This window comes from Schistocerca piceifrons, chromosome 1 (assembly GCF_021461385.2).
Source record: "Schistocerca piceifrons isolate TAMUIC-IGC-003096 chromosome 1, iqSchPice1.1, whole genome shotgun sequence".
Taxonomy (NCBI): domain Eukaryota; kingdom Metazoa; phylum Arthropoda; class Insecta; order Orthoptera; family Acrididae; genus Schistocerca; species Schistocerca piceifrons.
The window spans coordinates 485139356-485155853 of NC_060138.1; the positions used below are offsets into that span (position 1 = coordinate 485139356).

General features: G+C 37.4%; 1 protein-coding gene across 1 annotated transcript in view; it reads left to right on the plus strand.

The window, feature by feature from the left end:
- The window catches only part of LOC124740341 (potassium voltage-gated channel subfamily H member 8), a 612019-nt gene that overhangs the window by 564125 nt on the left and 31396 nt on the right, over positions 1–16498 (plus strand). Inside the window, exon 13 of the mRNA XM_047248622.1 lies at positions 1414–1574. Within this exon, the coding sequence (XP_047104578.1) occupies positions 1414–1574 (161 nt within the window). The remainder of the gene's footprint in view (positions 1–1413; positions 1575–16498) is intronic.

Sequence of the window (16498 nt, forward strand, 5' to 3'; positions counted from 1 at the left end):
CTGTTTTATGTAGCTAGTGGCATTTTGGAGTGGGATCCAGCAAAGGTCACCAAGATTTTTTTTAGAAACTCATATTTTCTAATTGAAATATTTCATTAATTAATACATTATTTTAGTAGAAGTATAAATTTTTGGAAACACAAAATTCAGGCTACAAGGCAGTATCACTGAATTTGCTAAAAGATTTCATTTTACAATTTCAACATTCTCAAATTCAGTAATACTGAATAAGTAAAGCTTTGTAAATACAGAGTTTTCAGAAAAAGAAGATGTTCTTCAAATAAGGTATGTCACTCCTAAAACAAACCATCATTAGTGAGGTCAAATTTGCAAGTGCAAACAGTTTTCATGAATCAGAAATTCTGAACTTTTCTTTAAAAAAAATGTTTTTACACACACTATGTGTATGTTATTATCAGCAGCCTGTAAACTACACATTGAATAATGGTGTTCAGAAAAATAAAATAGAAATTGGGAAGAAACTGGAAGGTTTCAAATATGTTGGAATATGTACTGCATATGGAAAAGAGAGCAGAAAAGAAAAGAAGGACTATTTATGTTAGGAATGGTATTACAGCAGATGAAACTATTCTATCTTGTTGCACTTCATGTTCTTGCACAGATTTAATGTTGTCCAATGGATGCTTCATCCATTCTTTTTAAATAGCTGTCAAAAAATGATTGATCCATCCAGTCAGGACTTTATTCATATACATGCAACATTTCAAATGCTGATCCAGCATCAGTGACAAACTCTCCATCAGTTGCATGGATAAGCATATATATGGAGAATGCATGAAGTTCATCATGTGCTCACCCCTCAAAGATCATTTTGTGTTTTAGAGTACCTGCATATTCTATTTTTGAGCCTCAAACAATTTTTTCACAATATCTTGCAGTTTCAACTGTGATCAGTTACTTACTCATGAATATTCTCTTTCTACTTAGTGATGGGACACAGTGGTAAAGCAAATGGAACGTTCAGGACCACAGCATTGGAAATCCCTGTCTGCTCATATAGATTTAGATGTTAAATGGTTTCTCAAAACCACATAAGGCCAAAACCATGATGGTTCATTTGCAAAAGACATGAGCGATTTCATTCCCTATCCATCCTAATCTGAGTGTATGCTCTATCTCTAAGGACCTAATTGTTCATGGTTCATTAAACATAAATTGTCCATTTTACTTTCTTATACATTACTACAATAGGGCACTGAATGATTAAAGAGAGAACTATATAAATGAAGAATGAAAAATATGATTACTTTAATGACATCTGGATGCATTCAGATACTCAATTATATGAACTTCATGAATGTCGCCCATACAGATTTATAAGAAGTCAATAAACTGCCCTTTTTTTTTTTCTTCCCTAACTTCAAATATAGAACTACTTTTTCGTTTATACAGCAAGAATCAGAAATAAATGGAGTTCCGTCAATGACTCTTCCATCTATAAGCGAGGATGATGAAAATATACCTGAAGAAGGAGAAACTTCACCATTATCTCCTCCCAATAGATCACCTCTTCATTCAAGCAGCAGTCCAAGACATACAAAATTCAATCCAAGGTAAGAATATTCACAGTAATACCTTGTACTCATCTGAAAAATAAAATAATATTGTGTACTCATTATCATAATGAATTACTTCTTCATTTATGCAGCAGTCCACGGCATGCAAAGTTTAATCAGAGGTAAATTATAAATATATAGAAAATGTATGTTGTTTAGCTTAGATATAGTGATTAGTATTAGATAAAGCACATTATGTCTGTTCACATCATTTCATCAGTCTTTTATGAATATGAAGTTTTAATGTTTTTTTATAGAGGAAATACATGTCGTATGTTGCTAGTGCATGTTAGATCAGTTACTAATTTGCAGCATGCAATAGCACAGATAAGAATTGATTTCAGGAATTTATATGCACACTTTAAAATTTAAAGTACAGACTCTGACTTAAATGGGTAAACAAAGCTTCAGTCACCTAAGAAAATGCAACTATTTCTATTTCTGAAAACTAATTTCACAAGCAGAGGCACAAAGCACCATGAAAATGTAGTTTTCTATGTAGGAAAGGAAGGAATAATGCATAGTGGGATGAGGTGTTGTGGAGGATAGAAGAATTGTGGTATAGAAGTTACATCCCAGCTGAACCCAAAGAACTTAGAGGAATTACCCCCTCCCCCATGCCACCCCCCCCTCCCTCCATGCTGCCACCCCTCCCTCCATGCTGCCACCCCTCCCCCCCCCCCCCCCATCCCACAAACACACATGTGTATGTCAGCTTATGTATTTCAAATGGAGAAAGGGCTGTAGCTCACCCAGAAACAAGTGACTTTTTATGTTACAATGAAAACAATCAATTTTTGACAATTTTTTTTATCTATCCGATTTTGACTTTTTATGTTGTTACATATGTCTATTACACACCACCCATGAGTTAGCTACATTAGACTGGTTGCCTTTCCACATTCTTTTGCAAATGAAATAGAGATGCTACAACAATGTAGCTGTAATGATGCTGCAGTTCTCCTCAAAGAGAAGTTATCACGTTTCTCAACAGTACCAGTCAACAGTATGATGCAGCAACTGTTCATTGTTGAGTGCATGAAGTGAGCCTGGCTTTGATGGGTGTAAATAAAACCAAATTATATTTCTTACCTTATCATCACATAATGTTGGCCTCCTGACTGATTACTGTTTCATTCCCTCCTTCAAGTGTCACTGGACAGACATTTTGGAGGGAAATAAAGTCAGCTTGCCACTCTCCTGGTTGGTGTCAGCCTTTAATAAGGGCTACTACTAGTTCTTCAAACTTTCTTTGTTGTCATTGTGAGACTAAATAGACCCAATAAGAACCCTCTGCTGTACTGGCAATTGGACATGGGAGTGTGGGTGGCATGTATCTTCTATGATTCATTAGACATGCTGACGGTTTGGCTGTAGAGACAAACTTGGTAAATGAAAATGTGTCCTTAAAACAACAAAACTCAAAACATAAATTCAGAATGTTTATCAAAATAATGGAAATTATTTTGAAACAAAGCATTTTGTATGATAGGAAGACTCATTATTTGTACATTGTGACTAACATTTGTCTCACAGAAAAAGAGGTTATGTGCTGTGTTATGTATAAATCTGAGCAACTGAGCGAACTAAGGTGAAAAAACCATAACATTTCACTGAAATTTTAGCATGGGCATGTTGTTGCAGTGTTGTTAGCACAGCATTATGAACGATAAGGAACACAAAGTCCTAATCAATTTTTCCATGTGCAACTTGTCTCAAGACAATATTGGAGAAAGTGATAAAAGCTTTCCTCCATCCGACAGTTGCTTTCTAAACATGATCCTATTGGAGATGACTGCATTTGTCTTGCTCTGATCTTGGAAACAACTTACCCATCCAGTTATACCCAGATCTACAATGTAATGTGAACTGCAAACATAGTGCAACTAGGCATTTCTCATATTAACAAATCATGCTGTAAGTGATAAAAGAACAGACTGATTAGTGAATCCCCCGAGCTTTCCATTTGAAGTCCAACTGATACTTGGCCATGGAACCAAAGGTAATGACATACAAAAATCAATTCTCATTAAGCAGAACTGCCCAACACTGAAGAGAGTTATGTACCATACAGTGTCCATGTTTTGGATTACTGAACTTCCAAGAGGATGCTAAGTAAAGCAGGTGGTAGATGTTGGTTCATTGGTAGCATCCTGAAAAAAATGCAATCATTCTGCAAAGGAAATTGGCTACAAATACTTGTGTAACCCATTCACAAATATTGTTAAAGTGTGTGAGACCCCTACCACCTACCAAAATTGGACTGAAAGGGGATATTGAATGCATAGAAAAAATGGGTACCATTAATAATTACAGATTTTTTGACTCAGAGGCGAGCATCACAGAAATGGTGAAAACCCTGAACTTGCAGACATTTTATAGACAAACACCAACTATCTCACTAAAGCCAACTTTTAAAGTTTCAAGAACTAGTATGAAGGGAGGAATCTTGAAGGAGTCTAGAAATACAGCTTCATACATACAAAAAAAGATTAAAATAACTACAGCACACATGTGGTTGTTATTATGGTTTCCAGTCCAGCGACTTGTTTGACGCAGCTGTCCATGCTACTCTATCCTGTGCAAGCCTCTTCATCTCTGAATAACTACTGCAACCTACATCCTTCTGAATCTGCTTAGTGTTTCATCTCTTGGTCTCCCTTGACTGATTTTTACCCTCCATGCTTCCCTCCAATACTAAATTGGTCATCCCTTAATGCCTCAGAACATGTCCCGCCAACTGATGCATTCTTCTCATCAAGCTGTGCCACAAATTCCTCTTCTCCTCCTCATTAGTAATGTGTTCTACCCATCAAATCTTCAGCATTCTTTTGTAACGCCACATTTTGAAAGTTCTACTCTATTCTTGTCTGACCTATTTATCATCCATGTTTCACTTCCATACATGGCTACACTCCATAGAAATACTTTCAGAAAAGACTCCCCTACTCTTAAATCTGTACTCGATGTTAACAAATTTCTCTTCTTTAGAAATGGTTTCCTTGCCATTGCCAGTCTATATTTTATATCCTCTCTATTTTGACCATTATCAGTTATTTTGCTCTGCAAATATCAAAACTCATCTACTACTTTAAGTGTGTCATTTCCTAATTTAATTCCCTCAGCATCACCTGATTTAATTTGACTACATTTCATTGTCTTCATTTCGTTTTGTTGATGTTCATCTCATATCCTCCTTTCAGGATACTTTCCATTTTGTTCAGCTGCTCTTCAAGTCCTTTGCTGTCTCTGACAGAATTACAATGTCATTAGTAAACCTCAAAGTTTTTATGTCTTCTCCATGGATTTTAATTTCTACTCCACATTTTTCTTTTGTTTCCTTTATTGCTTGCTCAATACACAGATTGAATAACATCCTCTGGGAGATCGGCTTCTATCAGTGTTGTCATTCATCTGTAAGGAATTTGTGTTAGTATTTTGCAACTGTGACTTATTAAACTGAGAATTCGGTAACTTTCACACCTGCAATTATTCTATTCTTCTTGAAATCTCAGAGTATTTTGCCTGCCTTATACATCTTGCTCATCAGATGGAAGAGTTCTGTTATGGCTGGCTCTCCCAAGGCTATCAGGAGTTCTAATGGAATGTTGTTTGCTTCTGGGGCCTTATTTGGATTTAGGTTTTCCGGTGCTCTATTATATTCTTCACACAGTATCATGTCTCTGGTTTCATCTTCATCTATGTCCTCTTCCATTTCCATAATATTGCCCTCAAGTACATCACCCTTGTATAGACCCACTATATACTCCTTCCACCTCTGTGCTTTCCCTCCTTTGCTTAGGACTGGCTTTCAATCTGAGCTCTTTATATGCATACAGGTGCTTCTCTTTTCTCCAAAGTCTCTTTAATGAACCTGTAGGTAGTATCTATCTTACCCCTGATGATACATCTTCTACACCCTCACATTTTTCCTCTAGCCATCCCTGATTAGCCATTTTGCACTTCCTGTCAATCTCATTTTTAAGACTTTTGTATTCCTTTTCACTTGCTTCATTTAGTGTATTTTTATATTTTTTCCTTTCATCAATTAAATTCAATACTTCTTCTGATACCCAAGCATTTCTCCTAACCCTCATCTTTTTACCTACTTGATCCTCTGCTGCCTTCACTGTTTCATCTCTCAAAGCTACCCATTCTTCTGCTATTGTTTTTGTTTCCCCTGTTCTTGTCAATCATTCCCTAATGCCCTCTCTGAAACTATCTACAACCTCTGGTTCTTCAGTCTATCCAGGTCCCATCTCCTTAAATTACTAAATTTTTGCAGTTTCTTCAGTTTTAATCTACACTATGTAACCAATAAATTGTGGCCAGAGTCCTCATCTGCTCCTGGAAAGGTCTCACAATTTAAAACTTAGTTCCTAAACCTCTGTCTTACCATTATATAATCCATCTGAAACCTTCTAGTATTTCCAAGCCTATTCCATGTATACAACCTTCTTTCATGATTCTTATACCAAGTGTTAGCTACAATTAAGTTATGTTCTGTGCAAAATTCTACCAGGCAGCTTCCTCTTTCATTCCTTACCAACAGTCCATATTCACCTACTGCTTCTTCTTCTCCTCCTATTCCTACTATCAAATTCCAGTTCCCAATTACTATTAATTTTCATCTCTCTTAACCATCTGAATAATTTCTTTTATTACATCACACATTTCTTCAATCTCTTCATCACCTGCAGAGCTAGTTTGCATGTATACTTGCACTATTACAGTAAGTTTAGGCTTCGAGTCTGTCTTGGATGCCATGATACATTCACTATGCTGTTTGTAGGAACTTTTCTGTGTGCCTGTTTTTAATAAATTATTGAGACTATTCCTGCATTACACTTATTTTATTTTGTATTTATAACCCTGTATTTACCTGACCAGACATCTTGTTCCTCCTCTCTCCAAACTTCACTAATTTCCACTATATCTAACTTTAGCCAATCTATTTCCCTTTTTAAATTTTCTAACATATCTGCCCGATTAAGGGATCTGACATTCCATGCTCCGATCCGTAAAACATCAGTTTTGTTTCTCCTGATAACGACATCCCCCTGAGTGGTTCCCACCTGGAGATCTGAATGGGGGACTATTTTACCTCTGGACGCCGTCATCAATTAACCATATGGTTAAGCTGCATGCCCTTTGGAAAAATTATGGCTGTAGTTTCCCCATGCTTTCAGCCATTCACAGTACCAGCACAGCAAAGCTGTTTGGTCGATGTTACATGGCCAGATCATCAGTCATTTAGGTTGTTACCCTGCAACTACTGAAGAGGCTGCTGCCCTTCTTCAGGAACCACATGTTTGTCTGGCCTCTCAACAGATATCCCTCTGTCATGGTTGCACCTACAGTACAGCTATCTGTATCATTGAAATTTAAGTAGTAAATTCTACATGTGCACCACACATGAATGTAAAGGAAAGAAACAGTGAGAAGTGCCCTATGCCATGCCTTTTCAGAGTTTTGCAGGATGAAGTTGTATATATAGACATAGGTTGCACTGAGAACCAAAGCTAATACAAGACAAGTGACACCAGGACTTTAATATATTTCAGTAGTCAGAGTGCAATTTAAAGTTCATTAACTGAATGTTCATGTTGACTTTGGACCTCCAAACTTCTGGTCTGCACTAAGGACATGTTGTTGAATGCAACATTGATATTATGTAATAACTTGGTATGTGATATCCATCAGCCTGTCTCCACAAACCACAACGAAACAGGAGTTTCTGATTGCCTATTTTGCTCTTTTAAATGATGCAAAGGGGTGAGTGTGGCGACCTGTGTTAATGTGGTGAGCCACAGTTCAATGGCATTCTGTTGATCATGTTTACATCTACATCTGTACTCTGCAAATGACTATGAATTACATGGCAGAGAGTACTTTCCCATTCTACCACAAACTGTTAATCTCCAAAATGCATCAATTACTGAGACTTGTCCTGGCACTACAGTCAACCTAGTGCATCCTGTGACTCAAATGTTGTAACTGTATCCTGCGACTCAAATGTTGTAACCAGAGAAGGATACAGTTGGCAATGAGGACAGTAACTCAGATCACATTGATTACTCTGCTCATGTATGATTTAATAAATATATACTAGATCTTATTATCCTTTTTTTCTTTTCATTTATTTCTTGAACTGCATTGAGGAAATGAAGGAAAACTTTTGCTGCTTGACATATTATGATTTGCACTTGATGATTATTAATACAACAATCCTCTTAACTTGCACAGATTGTGCTGATCTACTGCACATTATTTGTAGCTATCAACAGCCAGTAAACTTGAGATTTTTTTACACTACATAACAAATACACACTTCTTTGAGTTTCATAGTTTCATTAAATGTCTCTGTATATTTATTTCTACTAAAAGAAAACTGAATTAGGAAGAACAAATGATATGTGTAATATGTGCAATATTTTCCTTTAATGATATTAGTGGTATAATGACAATAGGCAGGCATGCTATTGTTCAGCCATTGTATTTATATTTAGCAGCATCTGAACTAAAATAATATTCCGCTTTGGCTCCCACTAACTTATGGGGTAGTTGTGACATTACCACCTTTGAAACTTCCTGGCAGATTAAAACTGTGTGCTGGACTGAAACTCAAGCTGCAGAGTGAAAATCCTGTTCTAGAAACATCCCCCAGGCTGTGGTTAAGCCATGTCCCCACAATATCCTTTCTTCCAGAAGGGCTAGTTCTGCAAGATTCGCAGAAGAGCTTCTGTGAAGTTTGGAAGGTAGGAGACAACATACTAGCAGAATTGAAGCTGTGAGGATGGGTCATGAGTTGTGCTTGAGTAGCTCAGTTGGAAGAGCATTTACCTGAGTTCGAGACTCAGTCCAGCACATAGTTTTAATCTGCTAGAAAGTTTCATATCAGTGCACACTCCACTGCAGAGTGAAAATCTCATTGTGGATTACCACCTTTGTTTTCAGCAGCAGATGTACAAACATGGCACTATGTCATAACTTTTGCCTAGATCTTCTTTTTCACTAAATTTCTTTTCTCATGTTTCTTATCTTTTAGAGAAAATTTGTTTACTTTTCAAAATACTTGTACATTATTTGAAGTTTTGGAATGCCATTTATCTTTCTTTTTACACACTTTAAGACTTTTGGAAGCTAAAGTGTTCATTTCAAAAGTTTCTTCATTTGAAGGTTTTTACATCTATCCATGAGATTAGTTCCCATTGTTTATATGAATTGCTATCCAATTTTTCATTATCACATATCCTCCTAATTGTGATACTGATAGCTGTAGACATAGATAATACAAAACATACTTGTATGCTTTGCAACCTGGATGTGATTTATTCTTGCATGGCATTTCTTACTACAGTGCAGCTGCACTGTAAAACAATCGCACACTGCACTTATTTGCTATTATAGTAACCATCAAGAATCTGCACAGAAGTAAGGTTCCTTCTAAGTCACTATTATATCTGTAATAAAGTATGAATCATTTTTAAAACTCTATCTTACACCACAATTCTGTAAGTTAGATGTAATTTAGAACATGTAGTTACATACATTAGTAGTTATTTACACTTATTGGTTCCCAATAATACAGCAAAAATGTGAACAATCTGTGGTTATTGGCAGGCCTACAAGTAAACAGTCTTCAGTTGCAGAATAGCACATTGTTTTTTGATACCCTGTGGAAGTGCATGTAAAGTAAAGTGAGAAATTCAAGCTAATATATTCATTTAGAATTCAATCACATTTTGCACTTGCATGAGCGGTTACAAAAGCCTCACTAAAATGAAAAAATAATGTTCTGTATATCTGAAATTCAATGTAAGCTTGTTATGATATACAGATGAAATCACTGAGTTGTTCAAAAGTTGAGTAATGTATTACATTTATTTATGTATTCAATGTCTTCTTAGTTCTTTTTTCTTGGTTGAAACATAAAAAGTAATTATCATTTATCCCACAAATAGGTCACTTACAAGTGTTGTGTAACAGGGTTCCAACTGTGTCCAAAACAGTGTAATTGTAGTTGATAATCCTAGTAATATTATACACTGAAGTGCCAAAAGCATGTGTATAGGCTTATGTATTCAAATACTGAGATATGTAAACAGACAGAATATGATGCTGCAGTTGGCAATGCCTATAAAACACAACAAGTGTCTGGCACAGTTGATAGATCAGTTACTGCTGCTAAAATGGCATGTTATCAAGATTTAGTGAGTTTGAACGTGATGTTATAGTTGGCTCATGAGCGATGGGACACGGCATCTCCAAGGTAGTGATGAAGTGGGGATTTTCCTGTATGACCATTTCACTAGTGTACGTTCAATATCAGGAATCCAGTAAAATATCAGATCTCTGACATTGGTGCACCTAGAAAAATATCTTGCAAAAACAGGACCAACCAGGGCTGCAGAGAATCATTCACCACGACAGAATGCAACCCTTCTGCAAGTTGCTCCAGATTTCAATGCCGGGCCATCAACAAGTGTGAGTGTGCAAACCATTCAACGAAAAATCATTAAATATGGGCTTTCGGAGCTGAAGGCCCACTCATGCACCTTTAATGACTGCATAAGACAAAGCTTTACACTTCACCTGGGCCTGTCAACACTGGTATTGGCCTATTGATGACTGGAGAGATGTTTTCTGGTCATTCGAGTCTTGTTTCCAATTTATTGAGCAGATGGAGGTGTACGGGTATGAAGACAACCTCATGAATCCATGGACCTTGCATGTCAGTTGGGAGCTGTTCAGGATGCTGGAGGCCCTTTAATGGTGTGGGGTGTGTACAGTTGGAGTGATATGGGACCCCTGATATGTCTAGATACAACTCTCAGAGGTGACACATACGTAAGCATCCTGCCCCATCACCTGCATCCATTCATGTCCATTGTGCATTCCGAAAGACTTCGACAGTTCCAGCAAGACAATGTGACACCCCACACATCCAGAATTGCTACGGATTGGCTCCCCACTCTCCTGGGCTTAAACACTTCCACTGGCCACAGAACTCCCCAGTCATGAACATTATTGAACACATATGGGCTGCCTTGCAACATGCTGTTAAGAAGACATCTTCACCCTCTCATACTCTTACGGATTTGCTGACAGCCCAGCGAGATTCATGGTGTAAATTCCCTCCAGTACTACATCAGACATTAGTCGAGTCCATGGCGTGTCATGTTGTGCCTCTTTTGCATGCTCGCAGGGGCACTAGACAATATTGGGCATGTGTACCAGTTTATTCAACTCCCCAGACATGAACATTATTGAACATATATGGGCTGCCTTGCAACGTGCTGTTCAGAAGACGTCTTCACCCTCTCATACTCTTACGGATTTATGGACAGCCCTGCAAGATTCATGGTGTAAATTCCCTCCAGTACTACTTCAGACATTAGTTGAGTCCATGGTGTGTCATGTTGTACCTCTTCTGCATGCTCACATGGGCCCTACACAATATTAGGCAGGTGTACCAGTTTATTCAGCTCTTCAATCTTATGTTCTTTTATTACTATGAATTTTTTTGAGTTCAGTGTTGCAAGCCAGTTCCATTGTATTGCAGTAGTTTTTATATCTTTCTCTTCCTTTTTGAGATACGTATGACTTTCTTGTAATATAGCAGGCAAATTTCATTGATGACATTTCATTTAAGGAAAATGGAAAAGGCTCAAAGACATATTTATGCTAGAGAGAAAACCATAAGCAATTATTACATTTGTTGAGCATTTTTTAGAATTCACAAATTTCTTCAAGATCAAAATAATACAGACGCATCTCAATAAGGAACTTCTAACTTTTGTTTTGAGGGAGTACAGTCAGTGGTCTATTGTGTTGTTGTGTTTGGCTATCATTGTATTTCAGTTGATAGGAATCCTATTAAAATGGTGGCAAGATACAGCATCCAGAGTAATTAAAATATTGCACTGATTGGTTAAAACATTTTTACTACAGGCACAACAACCTTTCTATACAAACTTTCCTTTGCTTGAAATTATAGTTTGTTCCACAACATAAATATAAATTTTTCATATTCTGTTCCATTCAAAGGGCCACCATATAATTGTTTTGACAATTTGAAACTGTCCTAGCAGTGTAGCCACAAATTAGAATATTACAAAACTCTGCTTCCAACATGAACAGGCAAAAATATTGCCAACGAAGTTCTTTTTCTCAACACTACAAAATAATTCTGATATGTCTTCCTCCATCAGTTTCTGTTTTTCTTGTTACCGGTATTCAAGCTCAATGTGTCAGTATCTTGTATCTATTCTGTAACTGATTCACTCACTCATTCTGCAAATCCCATCATGAAGACATCTCTTCAGGAATATGGAATGAGTCAAGTTATACATTAATAGGCAGAAGCAGCTGAAGTGAGTTACTTCTGTAATGTATACTAGTGAAAAATTCTTAGTAATTCTAATATAAGCATACTGATGTGTAAGGAAATTACTTTTAAATTACTCTGTATATATTTATGTCTGTTGCAAGAAAAATCCATTCACTTTTGAAAAAGCTACTGCTCCCCCTCCTCTAATATTCAACTGCTGTTTTTAGTCATTAGGTCAAATGAAGAATTTAAGTAACTTAATGCAGAACACTACCAGCTGTTTACATACTGGAAACTCCAAAACCTATTTAATATAAACATTAGAGTGATGTGGAATTTAAGCCCTGATTACAACTTTTCTGATAATTATAGAATTGGTGACTACTTTGTTTTTTAATATCTGAGTATTTTCAACTTTCTGGATGACTCTATCAGTAACCTGTTATAGAATTTTTGACCCGAATTCAAACTCCATTCTGAACCATAGACTGATTATCGATTTATCACAATATTCTTACTGCAGACTTCTGTAGAATTGTCTGGTTAATTCCGATAATGAATGAGACTAACCTGCTAACTAGTCATATGACTTCCTTCGAGCTATCAGCAATTACTTTTCTTCTTAAAGGGACAGGTGTCGTCCACCCGCACAAGTTTCAGTAATAACAGGTCTGTGATGTCCTTAGATGTTCTGAGCTGGATGTGTACTACACTGAAGGAATCAGCATGTCTTCCTAGGCTAAAAGGGAGGGGTAACACACTGAACCTCTTCATGCTAGGGATTGGGTCTTGCAGTTGTTCCCCATGAATAAGGAATTCCCATTAAGTCATAAGTTTGCATTGATTACATCCCTGCCCGGTGTACACACCACTTGTCATTACTACTGACTGAATGATTTAGTGAAGTCTTTGGACTGGTACACAGCATTGACTCTGTCATTGCTGATGCTACTGGAAAGATGACCAAATTTGATGATTTAGAGAAAGCAAGAATGCCTACCGTATTTACTCGAATCTAAGCCGCACTCGAATCTAAGCCACACCTGAAAAATGAGATTCGAAATGAAGGAAAAAAAAAATCCCGAATCTAAGCTGCACCTGAAATTTGAGACTCTAAATTCAAGGGGAGAGAAAAGTTTTAGATCGCACCTCCGAATCGAAACGAAGTTGGTCCATTGTAACATGAGACACCATTTAGGTTGAATGGATGAAGATGCAGCTACAGCAGTTTGGTTCGAGTCGTAAGCTTAGCAATTAAGCCTTACCAGGTAGCCATTGCTATACGTCAGGCGCTCCATCCGTATTTACACAGGTACCCTTCCTTTTTCATATGCTTCGTCTGGTTTGAATCCATTGCTTATTTTCCTTAGAACTGATAAGTGCCGTTCTCTTTGTTATAGGTGTTTACGTCATTCTAAGCTGAAAATGCACTATTGCACTGTGTCATGCATTGTTTGTCGCATTCTGATAATGAGTGTTTACGACCTGTCGCCGCTCGCGGCATGCCTTGATTTTGTGCGCGCTACCGCGGCTTACAATAAAAAAAAGAGAGGAATTGTCTCATTAGCGAAACAATGGCAAGACACTGCTATTTGTTGTTACTTACACTGCTGCTTTCTCTGATAATGATCAACAAGAACCAAATAGACTGCACATGAGAGAAGATGTTTCGGAACGAGAGTTTAGCGAAAATTTTTCTCCGTTTGAAAATCTTCGCAGACGCCTCTTTAGTACATTACATTCTGTATAGAAATTAGAGTCATCTTAGATTTAAAAATATAGTCAGTTGCCGTGTTTCATTTCTGGCTGTATCACTATTCAGCATAAGAATAATAAGAATATAAACACGACATGATATGTATATTTTTGCTTGCTGTTGTCTCACTCTAGTTTCGTAATTTATCAGGCAGACAGGATTTAAATGAGATAGCAGCAAACACAAAAGAATATATGGCATATGATTCACACTTCATAAAAGTTCCTATTAGCAACCATCTCTTGTCACAGTTGGGAAAAAATTCAGAATGTAGAGTTGGCCATATTGACATACATCCCAAACAGTCTTGCCAGACAGATTTTTCGTAGTAAATTTTTAGTGATAACTTCAAATGCAGAGTGTGTTTTTGTTGTCTTCAGTCCGTAGACTGGTTTGATGCAGCTATCCACGCTTTTCTATCCAGTTCATTGCAGAGTAGCAACACTTATAAAATAAGAATGAAAATAACTTAGAAATTAAACGCTGAAATTTTAAACAAAATTTTATTAGATTTGTAATACATCTCATACGAAATGTTTAAAATATCAGTCATGATTCTGAATCACTGTCACTCGATTCTTCGTTGCTCATTCCTTCATACAGAACATCGTTCTCCGTACAATCAAGTGCATTGGATATCGAACATTTTTTAAATGCTTGTTGCACAGTCTGATTTGGAACATACTTCCATGCATCATACATCCATTGGCACACTTGCGCATTTTACACGTCCTGTTGGTGTCAGTTGTCTATGTACAAGCGTTTGAGCTTGTCCTTTAATGGTTTATTCAAAAGATGTCAAGTGGTTGCAGAACTGACATCTCGCCTGGAATTACTGCGGCGTCTGTTTTGCTTTCCTCTAAATTTCGTTTTACTGCAGGTGCTGTATGGCCTTCATACGCATCTAATACCAACAGATTGCGTAAACCAAGTACGGCGCCAGGACGACGATTCCACACACGCCTAAACCATTCCAGCACCATGTCCTCCGAAAACCACCCAGTTTCGTTTGCTCGTACAATTGCAGTTTTTGGAAACACTTCCAATTTCGGTAAAGTCTTTCAGTTGAAAACTATGAATAAGGGTAATTTATGTCCATCTGCTGTGCAAGCAAGCATGGCGGACATTCACTGTTTTTCACTCTCTGATGTAAGAACACTTATGTCTGTCTTTCCTTTGGCATCAAGCGTTTGACAGCATGTCAGAATATACGGGCTTTTGGTCAGCATTTCCTGTCCGACCATGAAGGTATTGCTTTTCTGTGCGCTGCCTAATTATGAAGCACAGAAATTCCACAAGTTTTTCTTCATAATTTTTCTGCAGATTCTGTGCAACTGAAGTTCGCCTCCGAAGTGAAAAACCCCAGCGCTTCATAAACAGATCAATCCAGCTGGGACTAGCCTTAAAATTTTCGATTTTTTGCTCGCTAGCAATTTCATGTGCCTTAATTTTTAAAATTTCGGCGTTCACAGGCAGGAACTTCTGACGCTGTTCCCTAACAAATTCATTTAAAATCACTTCTACTGCATGATACTGGCCACACTTAGGCGCACTAAATGCTTTCCTGCGACTTGAACGTTCAAATAATTTGTCTCTCTGCAGTCGTCATCGCCTGGCGTTGCTCTCATCAATCCTGTTCATAGACCTGCAGCACGATTAGAACTTTGTTCTGCAAAAGAAGTAACTCCCCTCTTGAATTTGGACTATAATAAAAGCGCTTCATTATGGTTCACTAACACCAACAAGCACTTCACAAAATTCCACGAAGCAATAGGTGCCGTTACGTGAAGTCTTAATGAGTACCAGCGTGTCAACTCGTGCAACAATGCTAAAGCCTTGTGCATTGTTGGTATTTTTGTATAAAGAAATTAATTTGTGTTGCTAGGAATATTTGAAAGGCTGCTACATTCGAAGCTGAACAATACGGAACTTCTATTTACTTCGTTGGATAATATATGAAATGCAGTGGTTGAAACTCGGGGCGGAGGAAAACGCTCCTCTTCTACTTTTTCTTTTTTAATTTATGTACTGACGCAGAGGTTTTTGCGCCAGTATTTGTCTTTTTTCCTGCAAAGCATCCCTGTGTAGAGCTACATATATTCGACGGCAGAAGTTAGTTGTGGCGCCATCTACCAAAACTTTTCAGAACGTCCGCTTGCTTTGCACTCGGATTCTAAGCCGCAGGCAGTTTTTTGGATTACAAAAACTGGAAAAAAGTGTGGTTTAGATTCGAGTAAATTCGGTAGTTATCAATTCATCATAACATTCTTACATAACATTCTTACTGCACCCTCCTGTAGAAAAAATACCATCTTTGCTTTACCTTACGTTCCTTAGCTACAATGCCCCAGTAGATTATCCTTTAGGAGAATACTAAGTGAAAATTTGAAAAGTGTGCAAGCAATCCTACCTCCAGGTCAATACAGCGAGAGAAATTTTTTTGTGCAGAACAGGAAGAACTGTGTTTGTTGGTTAATTTATCCATGCTCTGATGTCATCTTACTCCATTATCCACTTGGATGCTTAAGAAATTCACATATGGATTCTCCAGTGTACGCCATTGATCTCTGCTAGTACCTGTAAGTCATTTTCACTTGTTTAGAATTTCACAGTATTAATCTTTATAATATAAAGTACTATCAGCAATGTAGGAAAAGACGGATTGCTACTTACCATCAAGTAGGCACATCAGGTTGCAGACAAGCACAATTAAAAGACATTTACATTTAGCTTTTGGCCACAGCCTTCTTCAGTAAAAGAGAAGTACACACCATTCACACAAAAAACCAAGCGCACACAAAACCACCATCTCCAGCATCTTGGGCTGGAATG